Here is a 15150-nt window from a genome sequence, read left to right as displayed (position 1 = left end):
GCTAAACCCTGCCTCCACGGAAGAAGATCAACACCTACACATGTAGTGTAAATAAGGAGAGAGGAAAACACAGGTCTACACAGAAACCAAATGATAAAGAATGTTCAAGACAGTGTGGAGTGCTACGTTGTGCATTGCCTTCCTTCTGATCCCAGCATTAGGAAAGAGTGGACGGACTGTATTTTTAACAAAGTTCCAGATTGTGTCCGTAAGAACTTGATCCTTTTGTTCACCACAGATTAATTTACAAACAAGGCACAATTTGAAGCAGGAATTCCAGAAGGATTGGAACTAAAAGACTATGTTGGCGACTATATTAGATCCGACAGTAATGTCACACCACACAATTGCAAGTTTTTATTATTTGGTCACAATATCTTTGTCTGGTACATATATAATCGATATTACATCCTATTGTGAAGGTTACGATTTGATAAAAAAAATACCTATGTGCTGCAGTTCAGAGTATGAATGTATTTCTGAGGGGAACTTTATGTCTTAAGAAACAGTTTAGATGCCATTTCCGTTTTATCTTGCCTCTGTATAATGCATTTAGTGTTTACACTGGTAATCAAGGAAACAATGAATAACTGCTGTTCCTTAAGCGCCACCTGCTTGCAGAGAGTGAATTAGCATTTTCATTCGGCCCATCTGCTGTTTGGTATATTTTATGTACTGTAGCCTAATTTAACAAAGCTAAAGACCGACCACCCTGTTTTTGCTTCAGGTTTTGAAAACATACAGTCTAATTTTTTATCAAAATATAGGCTATTAAAGCAACTAACCATACTTTTCCTATACTTATTTTTATTATTATTTTTTTATTCAGTCTTTTGCTAAATGAAATACATAAAAAATCAGTACTGGATTCTGCGATAAAAAAAAAAGTTAAGATCAGATCCCTAAATTTATGAATGTCTGAAATTAAGAAATTCAGATTTAAATGTTAGTATTGTAGCTGCCTTTAAACAATACCATTCTCTAATTTAAATGGCTAGCTGATTTAATGTCAGTTTGTTTATTCATTTATTGTGAAACTGTCTTATTTATTTAATATGTAATTTGCTTTATGTCATAAAGCTAAGCATTCTCTGTGTGAATGATCGCTGGTGGAATTGGCTGCGGTGCAAGGGTCACCAGCTAAAATCTTGCCTAGGGCACCAAACTGGTCATGGCTGGCCCTGTTCATCCAGTAAGAAGAAGAAAGAGATCAGTTGAATATGTCATTTGAACTGAGGCACTGCAGCAATCTGTCACAACACATCAAAGATCCACAAAACTGTATTTACTAGTTGAATTTCTTAAAAGAAAAACAATTTTGTTTCATACCAAAAGTAACCTGGTCTGTCTTTTCTGTCGGTGCATTGTCAGTATCCTCTTTGGTAGGTCTTTGCGAAAGGTCAGTTGGTATTTGCACATTTTGAAGTGTGACTTAAGTGTCCCAACACATGCCCAAGTGTCTAATCTAAATATTTAAGTCTATCTTACAGTGGATTCCCAAAGACAAATTGGTCTTCTCACCTAAAATGACTTCAGGTCCATAGCTACAGTATAGCTATATTGCCTTGATAAAGTTCCTTTCCCAAACTTGAAAATCAATTGCTGGTCTTCCAGGTTTCTTGGACATCTAAAGAATAGCTGTAAGCATTCAGCAACCTTGGAAGAGACATACAAGTATTTTTTTTTCTCCTCAGGAAAGAAGGAAGGGAGGGAGATCTTAGAAGTTTGCATTTGATGAAGAGTCTCTTCATAAACCTGCAGCACTCCCATAGGAAACACACTGAACACAAGGCTGACAATAACCTCTGTAAATCAAGACTGAATCTGATTTGTTGTTTAAACTTTAATTTCCATCGAATACACAACAGTAACAGTGAATATAAGTCTCACTTGTTCACACACTCTGATAAAGCAAAACTTTTAACTGATAAAATTACATCCAGAATTCTTGGAAAGAAGCTGCATTTATTCTCAGCATTAAAAAGAAAATGTCTCAGAGGTGATGTTCTTTGGGTTCATTCAAACTTGATATGATTGCCAATGATGGCCATCACACATCATACTGATTTGAAGATGGTTGAAGCTCATGGTTGTCCAAGTTATCCTGGAAGTGTATACATAAAATCCACAACCAACATCATTCCCAGCTTTCTATGATGGATAATGTTCCTAATGGTCTCAAAACTTAAATAAATAAATGGATGTTCTCAAAAAGCACAGGCTTTGCAATAAAAAGATTCAAGATTGATTGTATCTCACCCATAGCTCACATCTGAAAAGATATTAACTAGTACACTAGTTATTTTCATGGATTGGGCAGGATTTAATATTCAGTAGAATAAGAAAACTGACTAAAACTCAACAAAAAAATGTAAAGCTAACAACTGTTAACCCATTAGACTAAAAGTAAGATGGGCAAAACATGTAGGATTCTACAGGAATCAAGCCCTCTTCAAAACCCAGCAGAATGTCAACAAAAACATGCAGTTAGCAAGCAGTTAGCAAATGAGGAACATGTTTTTTTTTTTTTGTTTTTTTTTTTTTGTTGTTGTTGTAAACTTTAGATAATCAGGGGCCAAGCACCAAACTTATGCAGTTGTGGATGTTATTCCTAGTTTTATAAATTTTAATAGTTTCACTAGTTAGGAGCCTGTTGAACCAAATTTTTATAAGTTGATGGTATGAGATGTCATCATTTCAGTTTTGGTGTCATTTATCCAAACATTTTACAAACATCAGTTCAAAGTTTTAACAGTTAAAATAACTTTTGAAGTGAATGTCCAAAAACAACGAGACAAAACGAAACAAAACACGTTTCCCCATTTCATTTCATAATGAAAGTAAATGGGATCCGGTGTCTTTTGGACCCTGTTGATTTTCATTGTATGGACAAAAAAAAAAGAAAAGAAAAAAAGAAAAGAAAACGCATTCTTCAAAATATCTTATTTTGTGTTCTGCAGACAATAAATCAAGCAATCAATAAAATGGCCATGGCTGGTTGTGTAAGTGCATCTATGCACAGAACTTTATTTTATATTTAAGTATTCATTTTTTTTGTTTAACAATTATATATATATATATATATAAGACATCTGATAACTAACAGAACATTTTAGGCAGGAGTAGCAGGGACAGTCTCTGTAAATATCTCAAGCTATATTCAAACTCAAAAGGTGTTGAAGTCAACACTAACACTAACAAACATATTTTATTAAGAAAAACTGCTGCTCTACACTATATTGGGAACAAAAGAGTTATTGTTGCTGGCTCTGAGGATGTTTGTAGTGAGGATAGCATGCAGCCCTGCTGGGAACAATATCTCTGTTTCAGTCACCTTCTGCACCAAGGTGAACACCTCTATCAGAGCAAACCTCCTGCTCTGCTTCAGTGCAACTGCACCTTTCACCCATGATTCCACAGAGATGCAGAGAGCAGTGGCTTAACTCATAACAGGTCAGTGATGCATGGCTGCTCAGCTGCAGCAGTACTCTGCAGAGACACGGACAAGACCAAGGTCACACGCAAGATAAGGTCATGCAGAGAATCTGATGGTCTTTCTTGAATATGATAGAGTTCCCAGAAAGACTTCTTAGAATATAATTAGTATCTATCTATCTATCTATCTATCTATCTATCTATCTATCTATCTATCTATCTATCTTTTTGCTCTTCTTGTGGCTTTTTCTTTCCCCGAGGGATTAATTGATAGTGAGGAGTTCATAAATGTTGCCATTATGAGGGAGTTTCTCTTCACTCATTATTCACTCAAAGACCCTGCACTGCATGTCCCAGAACTCCCTGAAATGTTTGGTGAGACGTCTGAAATCTCCTCACAGTCAAGGTTAAATTCACTCCAACTGTCTTTCAGCTGCCCCGTTTTATTTCTGGCAACTTGAAGGTAAATTAACAAGAGTAAATCTTCATTCATGCTCATGTGAGACAGAAGAGCCTACATGTCTGGGTTACTGATGCATGCAGAACAACAAACAGCATGGGCTTTGTAAGAAGATCAAAGGCTGGTTTAACCAAAAATCCATCTCTCTGTCTGTCTGTCGGACAAATTTAGGTCATAAAAACGTTATGGGTACATTGTTTTGAAATGTTCCTTAAATGTTGACATTCAGTTTTCATGTTATGTTATTGTTATTTAAAGGTTTCAAACATTTTTCTTACAGAGTTCTACTACCTTTATTGTCACCCAAAATAAAACATTATTTGAGCGTTTATTTTTAATATTCTAAAATGTTGACATTTCTGGTTCTACTATTTTCACTCAAGATAAAATGTTTTTGTTTAAAATGATTTGTTTATCATTTATCTACCAGGATATGTTACCAATTCTATACTAAAGTTAATATCAGGATTTAGAGTTTGTTTCAGTGTTGTTTAGTCAATCAGCACAGTGATTGACTAAATAACTAATGAAATCTTTAGATACCGCTGTGGTGTGGAGATTTGATTACATGTATATATACTTGTGTTCCTTATTTGTAAGTTGTTTTGGATAAAAACATTTTCTAAATTAATAAATGCAAATAAATCAGACACTTTCACTCAACAATCCCAGTAAATTACCACAAAATGACATTTGAACATATTAAATTTACATTTTAAATTTGTAATTAGACTATATAGGCCTAATCCATATGATATGTCCTGCCCTAACTTCCTGATTCAGTGGAAATGACATCAACACATTAAGATATGTTGTGCACTGTAGTAGTACTTTAAAGGTAATTTGCCAGTAAATGTTTTGTGTGTGAAAGCGGTTATAAAAAAAAAAAAAAAAAAAGCCAATATTTTCCATTGAGCTTCACAGAACAACATTTTCATACAGGTTTGAGTAAATGTAGAAAACATTTATGAAGCATACCTTTAAATATTCTCGTGGTCATAAATATATGCATTAGATCTTCCACTACGATGCCTCAGAACATTCCAAGAACATTGTGTCTTTCCTCGAATACTATACAAACGTGGGCTTTAGCGATTCACACTAGCTCCGTTGTTCTTTGAAGTGAGAGTGAAATGCTCTCATGGTATTAGTCTCTTTATCTGAGAGTTTCTGAGCTCAGGTGGACGCTCACTTAAAAGAGTGCTCCTGCTACAGGTAAATTAAAACACGCCACACAAGCCAAAGTTCTCCAAAACACTCCTCTCTGTGTTCAACGCGGCCGATAAGAGACCACAAACTGACCTTCTTACACTATTCCACTGCAGTCAAAGCAGAACATTGACAAAAAGTGGACAAATATGAATAAACACCAAAAAAAAAAAATAAATTCAACAAAACATAAGATTTGTAAAAGTTGATTTCATTTTATTTTATTTCTGTTTCTTACACTTTTGTAAAACAGCAATGTTCACATTGTTTCTTCAATCTTTTTTTTTTTTTTTTTTTTTTATAAAATGGATGTTTATGCTCCGTAAATAGGATTGATTGATATAATATCCAAAGTAAATGTTCAATGTAATGCAATTCGTACAGATAGAAATTAATACTTAATGGTCTTTCATCACTTAGATATGAAGGCATGTGTGATAAATATTGTCTTCACTCTGTGTTACTGCAAACGATACTAAGTCATTAATTACAATGAATGTGTCACAGTGTAAATATATGATTTAATCTAATTTAATAATAATTTTATAATCTACCACCATGTATTTTCCAACATCCTTAAAGTGCTACACACAAGGTGACAATTCGAGGAAAGGAACAGTTCACACAAAAAATAATTTTCTGGCATTATTTAATAACCTTTTGCAAGAAAAGCTAACAATGACATTGTCTGTAAAAAAATAAAATAAAAATAAATAAATAAATAATAGTTAAGTTAGTTAAATAATTAATGTTTTTTTGTATTAATGTATGCATGTCTGTAGTCTGTATGTATGTATTAAATGTTAAAACCAACCCGAATACTTTTATGAATCACTCTGGAATGCGTGCAGCTGAAAGTAACAAAACATGTAAGAAAACATGTAAGCTTAGTCATTTTAAATTCTAAAGATTTTATTTATATTGTAAATATTTAAAATGCATAAATTATTTCAATTAAAAGTTTCATAGTAATTCAAATTTCAAATTTGATCATGTGCAATGCATTAAGGGTATAACAAAGTACTATATAATTCTTAAAAAAAGAAATAAACATAATGAATAATTAGCAGCAAAAACAAGTACAATAGGCATCAAATTATGCAGAACTATTTGTATAAGTTAAAGGGGTCATATGATGCGATTTTAAGTTTTCCTTTCTCTTTGGAGTGTTTCAAATGTTTCATGAATAGATAAGATGCCTAAGGTTGCAAAGATTAGAAGTCTCAAACCCAAAGAGATGATTGATCCAATATCCAATAACCAATAACCAATAACCAATATCCAATAACATTTTACCAAGTAAATGTTCAATGTGATGCATGTGAGATATTCTACAAAGAATGTGAGATATTCTTTATACAAGTTAAGAATCGTTCTCAACCCTCCTAAAAATGCCTCGTTTAAACACGCCCCCACATGTCTACATCACGATGTTGGAATATTTGCATAACACCACCCAAAAGTCCACACAAAGAAATTAGGCGTTAAAATTACAGTAATAATTTTGATTCTCGTGTTTGTTTATCGTTTCTCAGATTACAAATACAGACATGGTCTTATGTTTATGAGGCACGATGCAATGCAACGAGTAAAAACACAGTAGGCCTTTAAGTCATTATAAACCATAATTGTGTCCCCACTGGATGCATCAAATGACTCGTTTGTAATGTGTTTTATTGTTTTTGTCTTGTCGTGCCAGTGTTCTGACCAGGACACGCATTACAGTATGGCAAGGGGTGTAACATTTCCGTCACACACATGAGGCATTCGGCCAATCACAATGCATTGGATAGCTGGCCAATCAAAGCACACCTCATTTTTTTCGAACAATGAGCTTTGTAAAAAAAAAAAAAAACACATTTCAGAAAGGCAGGGCATAGAAGAGAAACAATAATGCACAGTACAATGTGTTTTTTTTTTACCTTTAACCTCATAAACACATTTCATTAGACCAAATACAAAAAAATATATATATTTTTGGCAACATCATATGACCCCTTTAACATAAGTTACAAAATAACAACTCTGAAGTTACATTATAACTCAGAATTAAATTTGAGTCATTATTGATTCATACAGTAATTAGTTCATAGATTATGGTAAATTAATATGCGGAATGGAGAGTGAGATTTGAAAGCTGAACAAATTACATTTCAGTCTGTTCCTCACAAAATGAGATTATGTTATGTTGTGTTGTGGAAAACTGTATAAACATTCTCCATTTGTGTTCCACTGAAAACAAGTTTTGAACAACATGAAGTACATAATGACAAGTTTTTGGTGAACTATTCCTTTTTCATCTTTCTTTATTATTTTATGATATAACTTCCTTTAAGGGGTTTGTTTTGTAATATTGTTTTTAGAATTGTTTCTTGTTGTTAAAGAAACAATTTAGTGAACAAGAATCGTACTATGACACGTATATTCTTGCAATAGTAGCTTTTTGAGAAAAGACTGAGTGAAACAATAATTAAATAAGCTAAATTTCCATGATGAGTGTTCATGGAAAATGCTAAAAATGACACAGAACTGGTCATCATATTCTTTGAATATGCTGTTATATGTCTTATTTATATACATCTGATATGAGTACATTATGTTGCAGAAAACCTGGAGGCCTCACATACATGACTCAGATTCCCTATCAACTCCTTCTATGAATGAAACTGAATGTGCTGGAATTGGGGCCCGGGGCTTTGAATTATTGTTCTTTAAATCCATTTTAGAAGTTTCTCAAGAGTAGATCCTATATTACAATATGCATGTACCACACTCGATACATTGCACAAATTGTCAAGAAGAGAAGAGCTGAGGGGGGGGGGGAAATACAGGTAGAAATCATCAATACTCAGAAAATACAGTAATTTTCTGTCATCTAATATATACCCTATTTTGCAAGAGAGTGTTAAAATTACACAGAATTTGAATAACATATACAATGAGCTCTCACCAAAGAAACATTGAGTCACATGAAGTTATTCTAATTGATACATAATTCACCATAAAAACAAAATGTTTTTTTTTGTTTTTTTTTCTCGACACTGTCCGTTAGATTGACCTCACGGAGGTCTTTCATTGGTCAAGCTGCCGTGGGCAGGTGGGCAGCGGGTGAAGACTCTTAGCACCTACACCTCATCATGAGAACATTTAGTAGCTTAATAGGGTTTCCACATGTAGACAACACATGGATTCAATTACCTATGAGAACTGTCACTAAATGCTTTTCTGAAAATTTGCCATGTTCAGAGAAGAGAGGGTCTAGTGCGGTACATCTGTATTGCAGTTTTGATGTTCAACACGCTTGTATTGCATTTTACTGTAGCCGTCTCTGCATTTGTTCACTCTCTTTATTCCGTGAAGACTCAAATATGCAAATGTGAAAGCCACTACCTTCTTACACCGGACGTTCGACCATCTGAAATCTTAACATTAAGTTCAGACACATGAGGAGAACAGTCCTGCAGAATTTGAGAATAGTGAGAATGCTTCGAAATGAAGTACACCTAAATGATGGCGTTAAAATATAACCTATTTCAACCACATGAAACATGGACCAACCCAAAGCTTCTGAAGATTTTTGAATAATTTTATGGATAAAAAGTGTACAAAACAAATGTAAAAAATAAGAAATCAGTCCATTTCCTTCAAATGAACTTTCCATTTGGCCGATTCACCTGTATTCTGTCATTGTTTATTGACCCTTATGTCATTTAAAACGGTATAATTTTCCTTTTTCTGTGAAACCCGAAATGAGGTTTTAGCCAGAGTTACTCTTTTCGATGCAACAAAAGCGGGATATTATTCATACTGCCAGACTCCATATATAACAATAAATGCACCATGAAAACTATCACTAAAGATGTAATAATCATTCGAATTGTTCGAAAGAATAGGGAAGAAGATATCATTGGAATCATTTTTAGACATTTTTTTTTCTTCTAGTTGATGAATTCAAAAGACATTGACAGCCAGTCAGATCCACTCGACTAAGGAAGCTTTCACACTGGCACTTTTAGTGCATACCTGGGTTCATTTGACGTCAGAGTTTTGTTTGTGTGGAAATTGTGAATGCTGATTTCTGAACTCAGGTGCGCACGTGTGAACCATACTTGAGTCTGCCTAAAAAGGGTGATCTGGGGTATTTTAGATGTGAACTCACTTCTAATGTGAACGCAATCATACTAAATCATGGAAGTGAGTTGCTACACATGAATTGGTCAAACTGTGTATTTATGGGTTTACTCGCTTTCCTAAAACAATTCATTTCGCATTTATATAATCTTTTTTGTATTACAGCCATGAAGAATAAATGTATGTGCCATTCTGTGTTGGTGCTTTGGAAACAAATCTAAATTTTCAAATTCTGAAGTACAAAAATTATTTTTTAATTTTGCTGTCTTCTGCATAGTCGTTACCTAGCATCAGAGGTAAACAGCTGCCACTCTGATGATGCAAACGTACTGTGTTTCAGAGCCAAAAACTACCATGTGAACACAATCCAGCAGAAGCAGGGGGAGGGGGATCAACTGGAGTCTGGACCAAGCAATCAAATCAAGTGTGAAAGCACCCTAAAGGGATTGAGCATTTAAAGTGGCAGACGACGAAACTGCAAAACCGTTGGGATGAACACTTATATAGTTATTGTCGTAGTTGTCATTATTGGTGTAAACGGGCCTTAAAATTAGTCTTTACTTGAACATTATATACAACTACATTTATTCTGCTATTACATGATAGCTAGAAAAATATGCCAAAATGTGAAATTCATTATTCTAGATAATCTTCTCAGTCAGGGCAGAGACAAGGTTTGACGTCTCTTCTTGAACTAATTTTAAGATGCTTTTTATCCCTTTTTAAGCTTGGCAGTATAAATCACCACCAGCTTTTATTGTATGGGAAAAAAATACAGCTTTTGGATCTACGTGTTGGTGATTTTCATTTTGAGCATATTATTTTAAGCAAATTTATTGAGTTTGTTTTTAGTAATGTGAGAATTTTGTTATAAACCTCATACAACAAGAATGAAAGACGGAATAATAACATACAATAATAACAAACATCCAGATGTTTTCTGATTTAATGTTTTGACGAAAAGGCCACACCCTTTAGAAATGCTTTACTTCAGACGTTCAAAAGTTGACACTGAAAGTTCTCAACACAGATGCAAATGGAAAAAGCCACTGTAATCATAGCTGACTTGTCGAACAGATACACGCGAGAGACATTCTCCCTCATGTACATCCTAAAACGATTTTGTTTCCTTTGTATTAGCTCTCCATCATACAGCACGCTCTGTGTTTGTGTCAAATCCTCTGTATGTACTGTGTGAAATGTGTATTCTTGATTCGAGGGCTGTGATTCTCAGGAATAACTCATTTAACAAACACAGCCAAGGCAACGTGTCACTCGCTCTCTTGTCTGTAGGGGAAGCTGCATTTCAAGTGTCTAAATCCATTTGGATGACAGATCTTTGGCAACTGTTGTGTTTATCCGTAATTACCATTAGATCTCACTGTCTAAAAAAAAAAAAAACATCTGCTGGCAATGTATGAAGCACGAATAAATCAAAATGGCTGCGAGTCTGGCTCAAAACTGCCGTACAGAATTGTTGTTCATTTTACAATTTGTTTAGGTGGCTCGAATGAAATCAACCCTGTTTGTTTGTGCATTTCCGTGAGCGAAGGATGCCGCTCCACCTTCCAGCCTTCAGAAACTTGCAGTCTATGGGATTTTTCACTATTCTAGCAAGTCACACGGGCTGCTGCAGTACATCATTTTAAACTAAACTGTTCCTACGGTCCGCCACATCGCATCCAGAGAGATGTCGCTTCTTTGTTGCATCCCCACCAAAATGCCGCAGAATTTTAACAAAATCAAAAGATAAATTGTCAGAACTCTTGAAATCAACTATAAACGATACTCTAAGAAAACTACTTCCATTCATGTCTGTCCGTAGTTTAATTTATTGCCGTGCTCAAAAAAAGCCTCTTCCACATTTTTACTTTGTTCCGATGAGAAACATATATTTTCGTTTGATCGGGGGGCTCCTTCAAGTCAGATCGTTAGCTTAGCTTTTGAGTGTCGTTTGTAAACATCAGATTCGGGTGCGGATAGTTTCGCAGATGTGGCTCGCTCTCACAGGAAGGATACTGATCGGCCTCCCTCTCGCAATGGCATGGTGGGATACATTGGTTTGAGGATGTGGTCACTACCTGGTTTGCTGCTACCACCACCATTTTGACTGGCCATTTGGTGTCGGATGTCTCTGCGGTTGATGGTGAATGCCGTAATCATCTCGGAGCCGTAGTTCCTGCTCTCCGGCACGCCGCCGGGGACATGCCTCAGATGGCCGTCGCCCAGGCAAGTCATGGAAACACGGGCGTCATCGCGGTTTTGCAACTCATGTTGTCCTTTCCTGGCAGGCGATGGTCGTTGAAAGAGTGCATGTTGATCACTGCGTCCGTCTTCATCAAGGCTGGCGGCTGGCGGTGTAGCTTGTGTTTCACTCGTCTCTCGCATGTGAACGACAGTTTGATCTCTTCCATCACCGCACTGCAGAAAGACCTCTTGATGGAAAAAAAGAGACAGGGTGGGGGGAGGACAAAGAGGGAAGAGGAAGTAAGTACGTTCACGTCCATTAGCTAAAAGAGCCATTTTGGAGAATGCTAACCGTAGGGACGAATGCTAGAAGTAACTGAGTGTGTCAGCATATTACATTTCTGTTTTTTTTTTAGCCATGCTTTATAAAGACGTGTTTTATGCTTGCCAAGGCTGCATTTAATTGATCAAAAATATAGAACAAAATTGTGAAATATTATTAGAATTTGAAATAGCTGTTTTCTATTTTAATGTATTTTAAAATGTAATTTATTCCGGTGATGCAAAACTACATTTTCAGACTTCAGTGAAACAAGATACCTCAGAAATCATTATAATATGCTGGTTTAGTGGTCAAGAAGCTATTATAATTATTGAATGTTGAAAACAGTGTTGCTTAATATTTTTGTGCATTTTTTGGATACTTTGATGAAAAAAAAAAAACTGACCCAAGTTTTCTATTGTATTCTACGTGTTGTTCTTTTATACAATTTAAACATTTGAGTTTATTTTGACCAGAAAATAGTTTGATATTTTTGTGTTACCTTTTAAATAATTTTTGAGAAAAAAAAAAAAAAAAATGCTATAGCTGCTTCTAAATCAGTGAGACCAAAAACAATCCTTAAAATAACTTCCAACATGTGGGGATAAGTAACACAATGTCCCAGTTCAGTAGAGAATATAATTCATTTTGAGGTGAGATGTGTGATAAAAAAAATTCAAATTTTTGAGTGTGCTTTTACACTCAAATACATGATCAAAGTGGTTTAAATGTCAACCTCCAGCACTGGCATCTTATCTGTGAAATGTGTCTGCATAAAAAGGAAGTGATTTGCGATTTGCTTGCTATGCTTTTTGATGTGCGATCGTTTCTTCATCTCTTTTCTGAAATACCATATCCATTCTGTGATGTTATCAGGTAGTGAACGAACACTCAGCTTTAGTCAGCATGCAGAACGTCTTCATTTCAGAAGGTCTCAAAACTGTGACTCTGCACGTGTAATGGTACAAGGGCTTGCTAGGCATGCACTAGGGTCTTGTGAGTGGTTGCTAGGGTGTTTTTAGCAGTTGCTAAGGTATTGCAGGAGGATTCTGCGAGGTTTGATGTTTAGTTCTACATAGCTGCAAGAGCATTACAGTTGCTGGGATGAAAGTCTAAATGGCACTAATAATTGCTTTTTTCTTTCTTAGCCATGCATCACATTATAAAGTCGATTTCCAATTAATCTCACCTGTTCACGCTCGGCATTTTTTCGCAGTTTGTAGATGAACTCTCCTATCGCCACAAACACTGACAGCACCAGACCAGACGCCAACACAATGAAGATGCCGCCAAGATTCTGGATGCCCATGGGACCCGTTTCGTACCGCTCGTCTTCCAGACAGCTGCTGACGCTCCACCACTTCTCTTTGAGCATATGAAGACGGCCATCTTCCAGGATACCTAAAATGGCGATTGTAATTTTATCCCTATAGGGCGAGCCTGAAAGAAATTCATTAATAGATGAGAATCTTTCTTGGAAACTTGAATACAAAGAAGACTAAGACATTTTTCTTCTTCTTCTTAGTTTTACTTAAAACAGACATTTAATTATTAATCTAACTAATCTAATAAGACTGACAAATCTGCAAGGAAAAACAACAACAATAATAACAACAACACATTTTTAAATAACATATAATATAAAAAATAATATATATATATATATATATATATATATATATATATATATATATATATATATATATATATATATATGTGTGTGTGTGTGTGTGTGTATTTTTATTTTTATTTTTTTACGATACAAGCATTGCACTTGCATAATGGACTCTGAAATTCAATATACAACATGAGGAAGAAAAGAAAAATCTAAAAAAATTCACATTCTGACACTGACTCCACACTTGAAAGAAGCTGCATTTCAACAAAGCATTATATACACTCAAACACACACAGTGTAACCCACTCCATTTCACACTTTTTTTTGTGTACTGTGTAAATTTAGACAGACAAGGCTTTAAGGATGTAAAGTTATTTCAGAGCTCTCAACACTGCAAACTATGCAGTGTTCAAGTTTTATGAATCCAGCAAAGTATGTAATATTTACATCTGCTATTGGTCAAATGTCTCTTCGCTATATTTACAGGCCAGATTAATAAAGCTTGAATTTTGATTGACATGCATATGAATGGATGTGAATAGAGCAAAAGTCTGCTGTGACCACGGTCACCTTGTTTTGCCAAGTAAGACATGTTCCTGGATCAACATTTTTTGATGATCCTGGATCAATATTATTATGCAAAAATTTAGATTTAACCCAATCCCTACCCCTAAACCTAACCCTACCCATAATGTATTCATAAAATCAGAGAAATGATAGCTGATTAACAACGATGTGGACATACCTAACCCTGAATGTAAGCCTAAAACAGATATTTCCTGAAAAGTTACATAACAATTCTGATTGGTTGATTGGAATGTTGTTCCAGGATCAACAACATGTTATACTTGGTGAAATCACGCTCACCCTGTGACCACAGCTTCAACTACGTAATGTGTAAAGCATGGAAACAATCCACTTATTTACAACAAACATGAATTTATGTATTAATTATATTTTTAATTATTTAAATCAGTCCGGATATTACATTTCAATTGGTGTAAAAAAAACAAACATAAAAATTCCTTCCAAATAATAAGCATAACTATCCAAATGAAGGGTGATTTTGCTATATTGCTAGTTTCAGATTTTATATCTGACTGAATATTTAAGAGAAATTAGGTTCAACACACACACGTTTGTATATGTGGATTATGGGAACTCTCCATAGGTGTAATGATTTTTATACTGTACAAACTGTATTTTCCATCTCTCATAAACCATGTTCACTTTGTAATACTTATGTTATTATACACATTTGTGTTCTCATAAACCATATAAACCTGTAAAGACACACAGACCCATGCAATATTTCTTAATTGTGTAAGGTAGAAAGTAGAAAGTGCAGTCAAAGGTGTCCATATATAACCATTTTACAACAGCTTATAGTGTGCATCATCCAGTCAGATTTAGAACCCTGTTATAATGGTGGTTTTACCTTTCGGGGTGCCGATGCCATAACCTTTGCTGTCGATGATGCTGCCAACTTGCGTGAGATTGCAGTTTATGCGTGTCACATACTCAATGGTCGTTGACTCCATTAGAAGGGCATAGTCTGACTGTAGCACTCTCTGAATCCCATCTTCAATGGACTTGACGAACGACGTGCTCTGCCTGCTACCCATGAAAGCCCACATCTTCTCAAATGTAGACACTCTTGATTTCTGAAGAAGATAAGTATTTATTTATTTATTTTTGTACGTTTTTAATCTAAAGCAGCAACTTTTCTTATTATTTGGAAATCACCCTGTTTGGTGGTCAGTAAAATATATATCTACCTGGTCTCAT

General features: G+C 35.0%; 1 protein-coding gene across 1 annotated transcript in view; it reads right to left on the bottom strand.

The window, feature by feature from the left end:
• Positions 1-8296: 8296 nt before the first annotated feature.
• LOC132102733 (glutamate receptor ionotropic, kainate 3-like) overlaps positions 8297-15150 on the bottom strand; it is a 165140-nt gene continuing 158286 nt past the window's right edge. The window contains exons 14-16 of the mRNA XM_059507360.1: positions 14801-15026; positions 12934-13184; positions 8297-11668 (exon numbers count right to left, since the gene is read on the bottom strand). Coding sequence (XP_059363343.1) covers positions 11240-11668; positions 12934-13184; positions 14801-15026 — 906 coding nt within the window. The 3' untranslated portion in view covers positions 8297-11239. The remainder of the gene's footprint in view (positions 11669-12933; positions 13185-14800; positions 15027-15150) is intronic.

The sequence above is a fragment of the Carassius carassius genome, chromosome 24, assembly GCF_963082965.1.
Source record: "Carassius carassius chromosome 24, fCarCar2.1, whole genome shotgun sequence".
Lineage (NCBI taxonomy): Eukaryota > Metazoa > Chordata > Actinopteri > Cypriniformes > Cyprinidae > Carassius > Carassius carassius.
The sequence above is the reverse complement of the archived record's forward strand: the minus strand, read 5'-3'. Positions and strand labels throughout refer to the sequence as shown.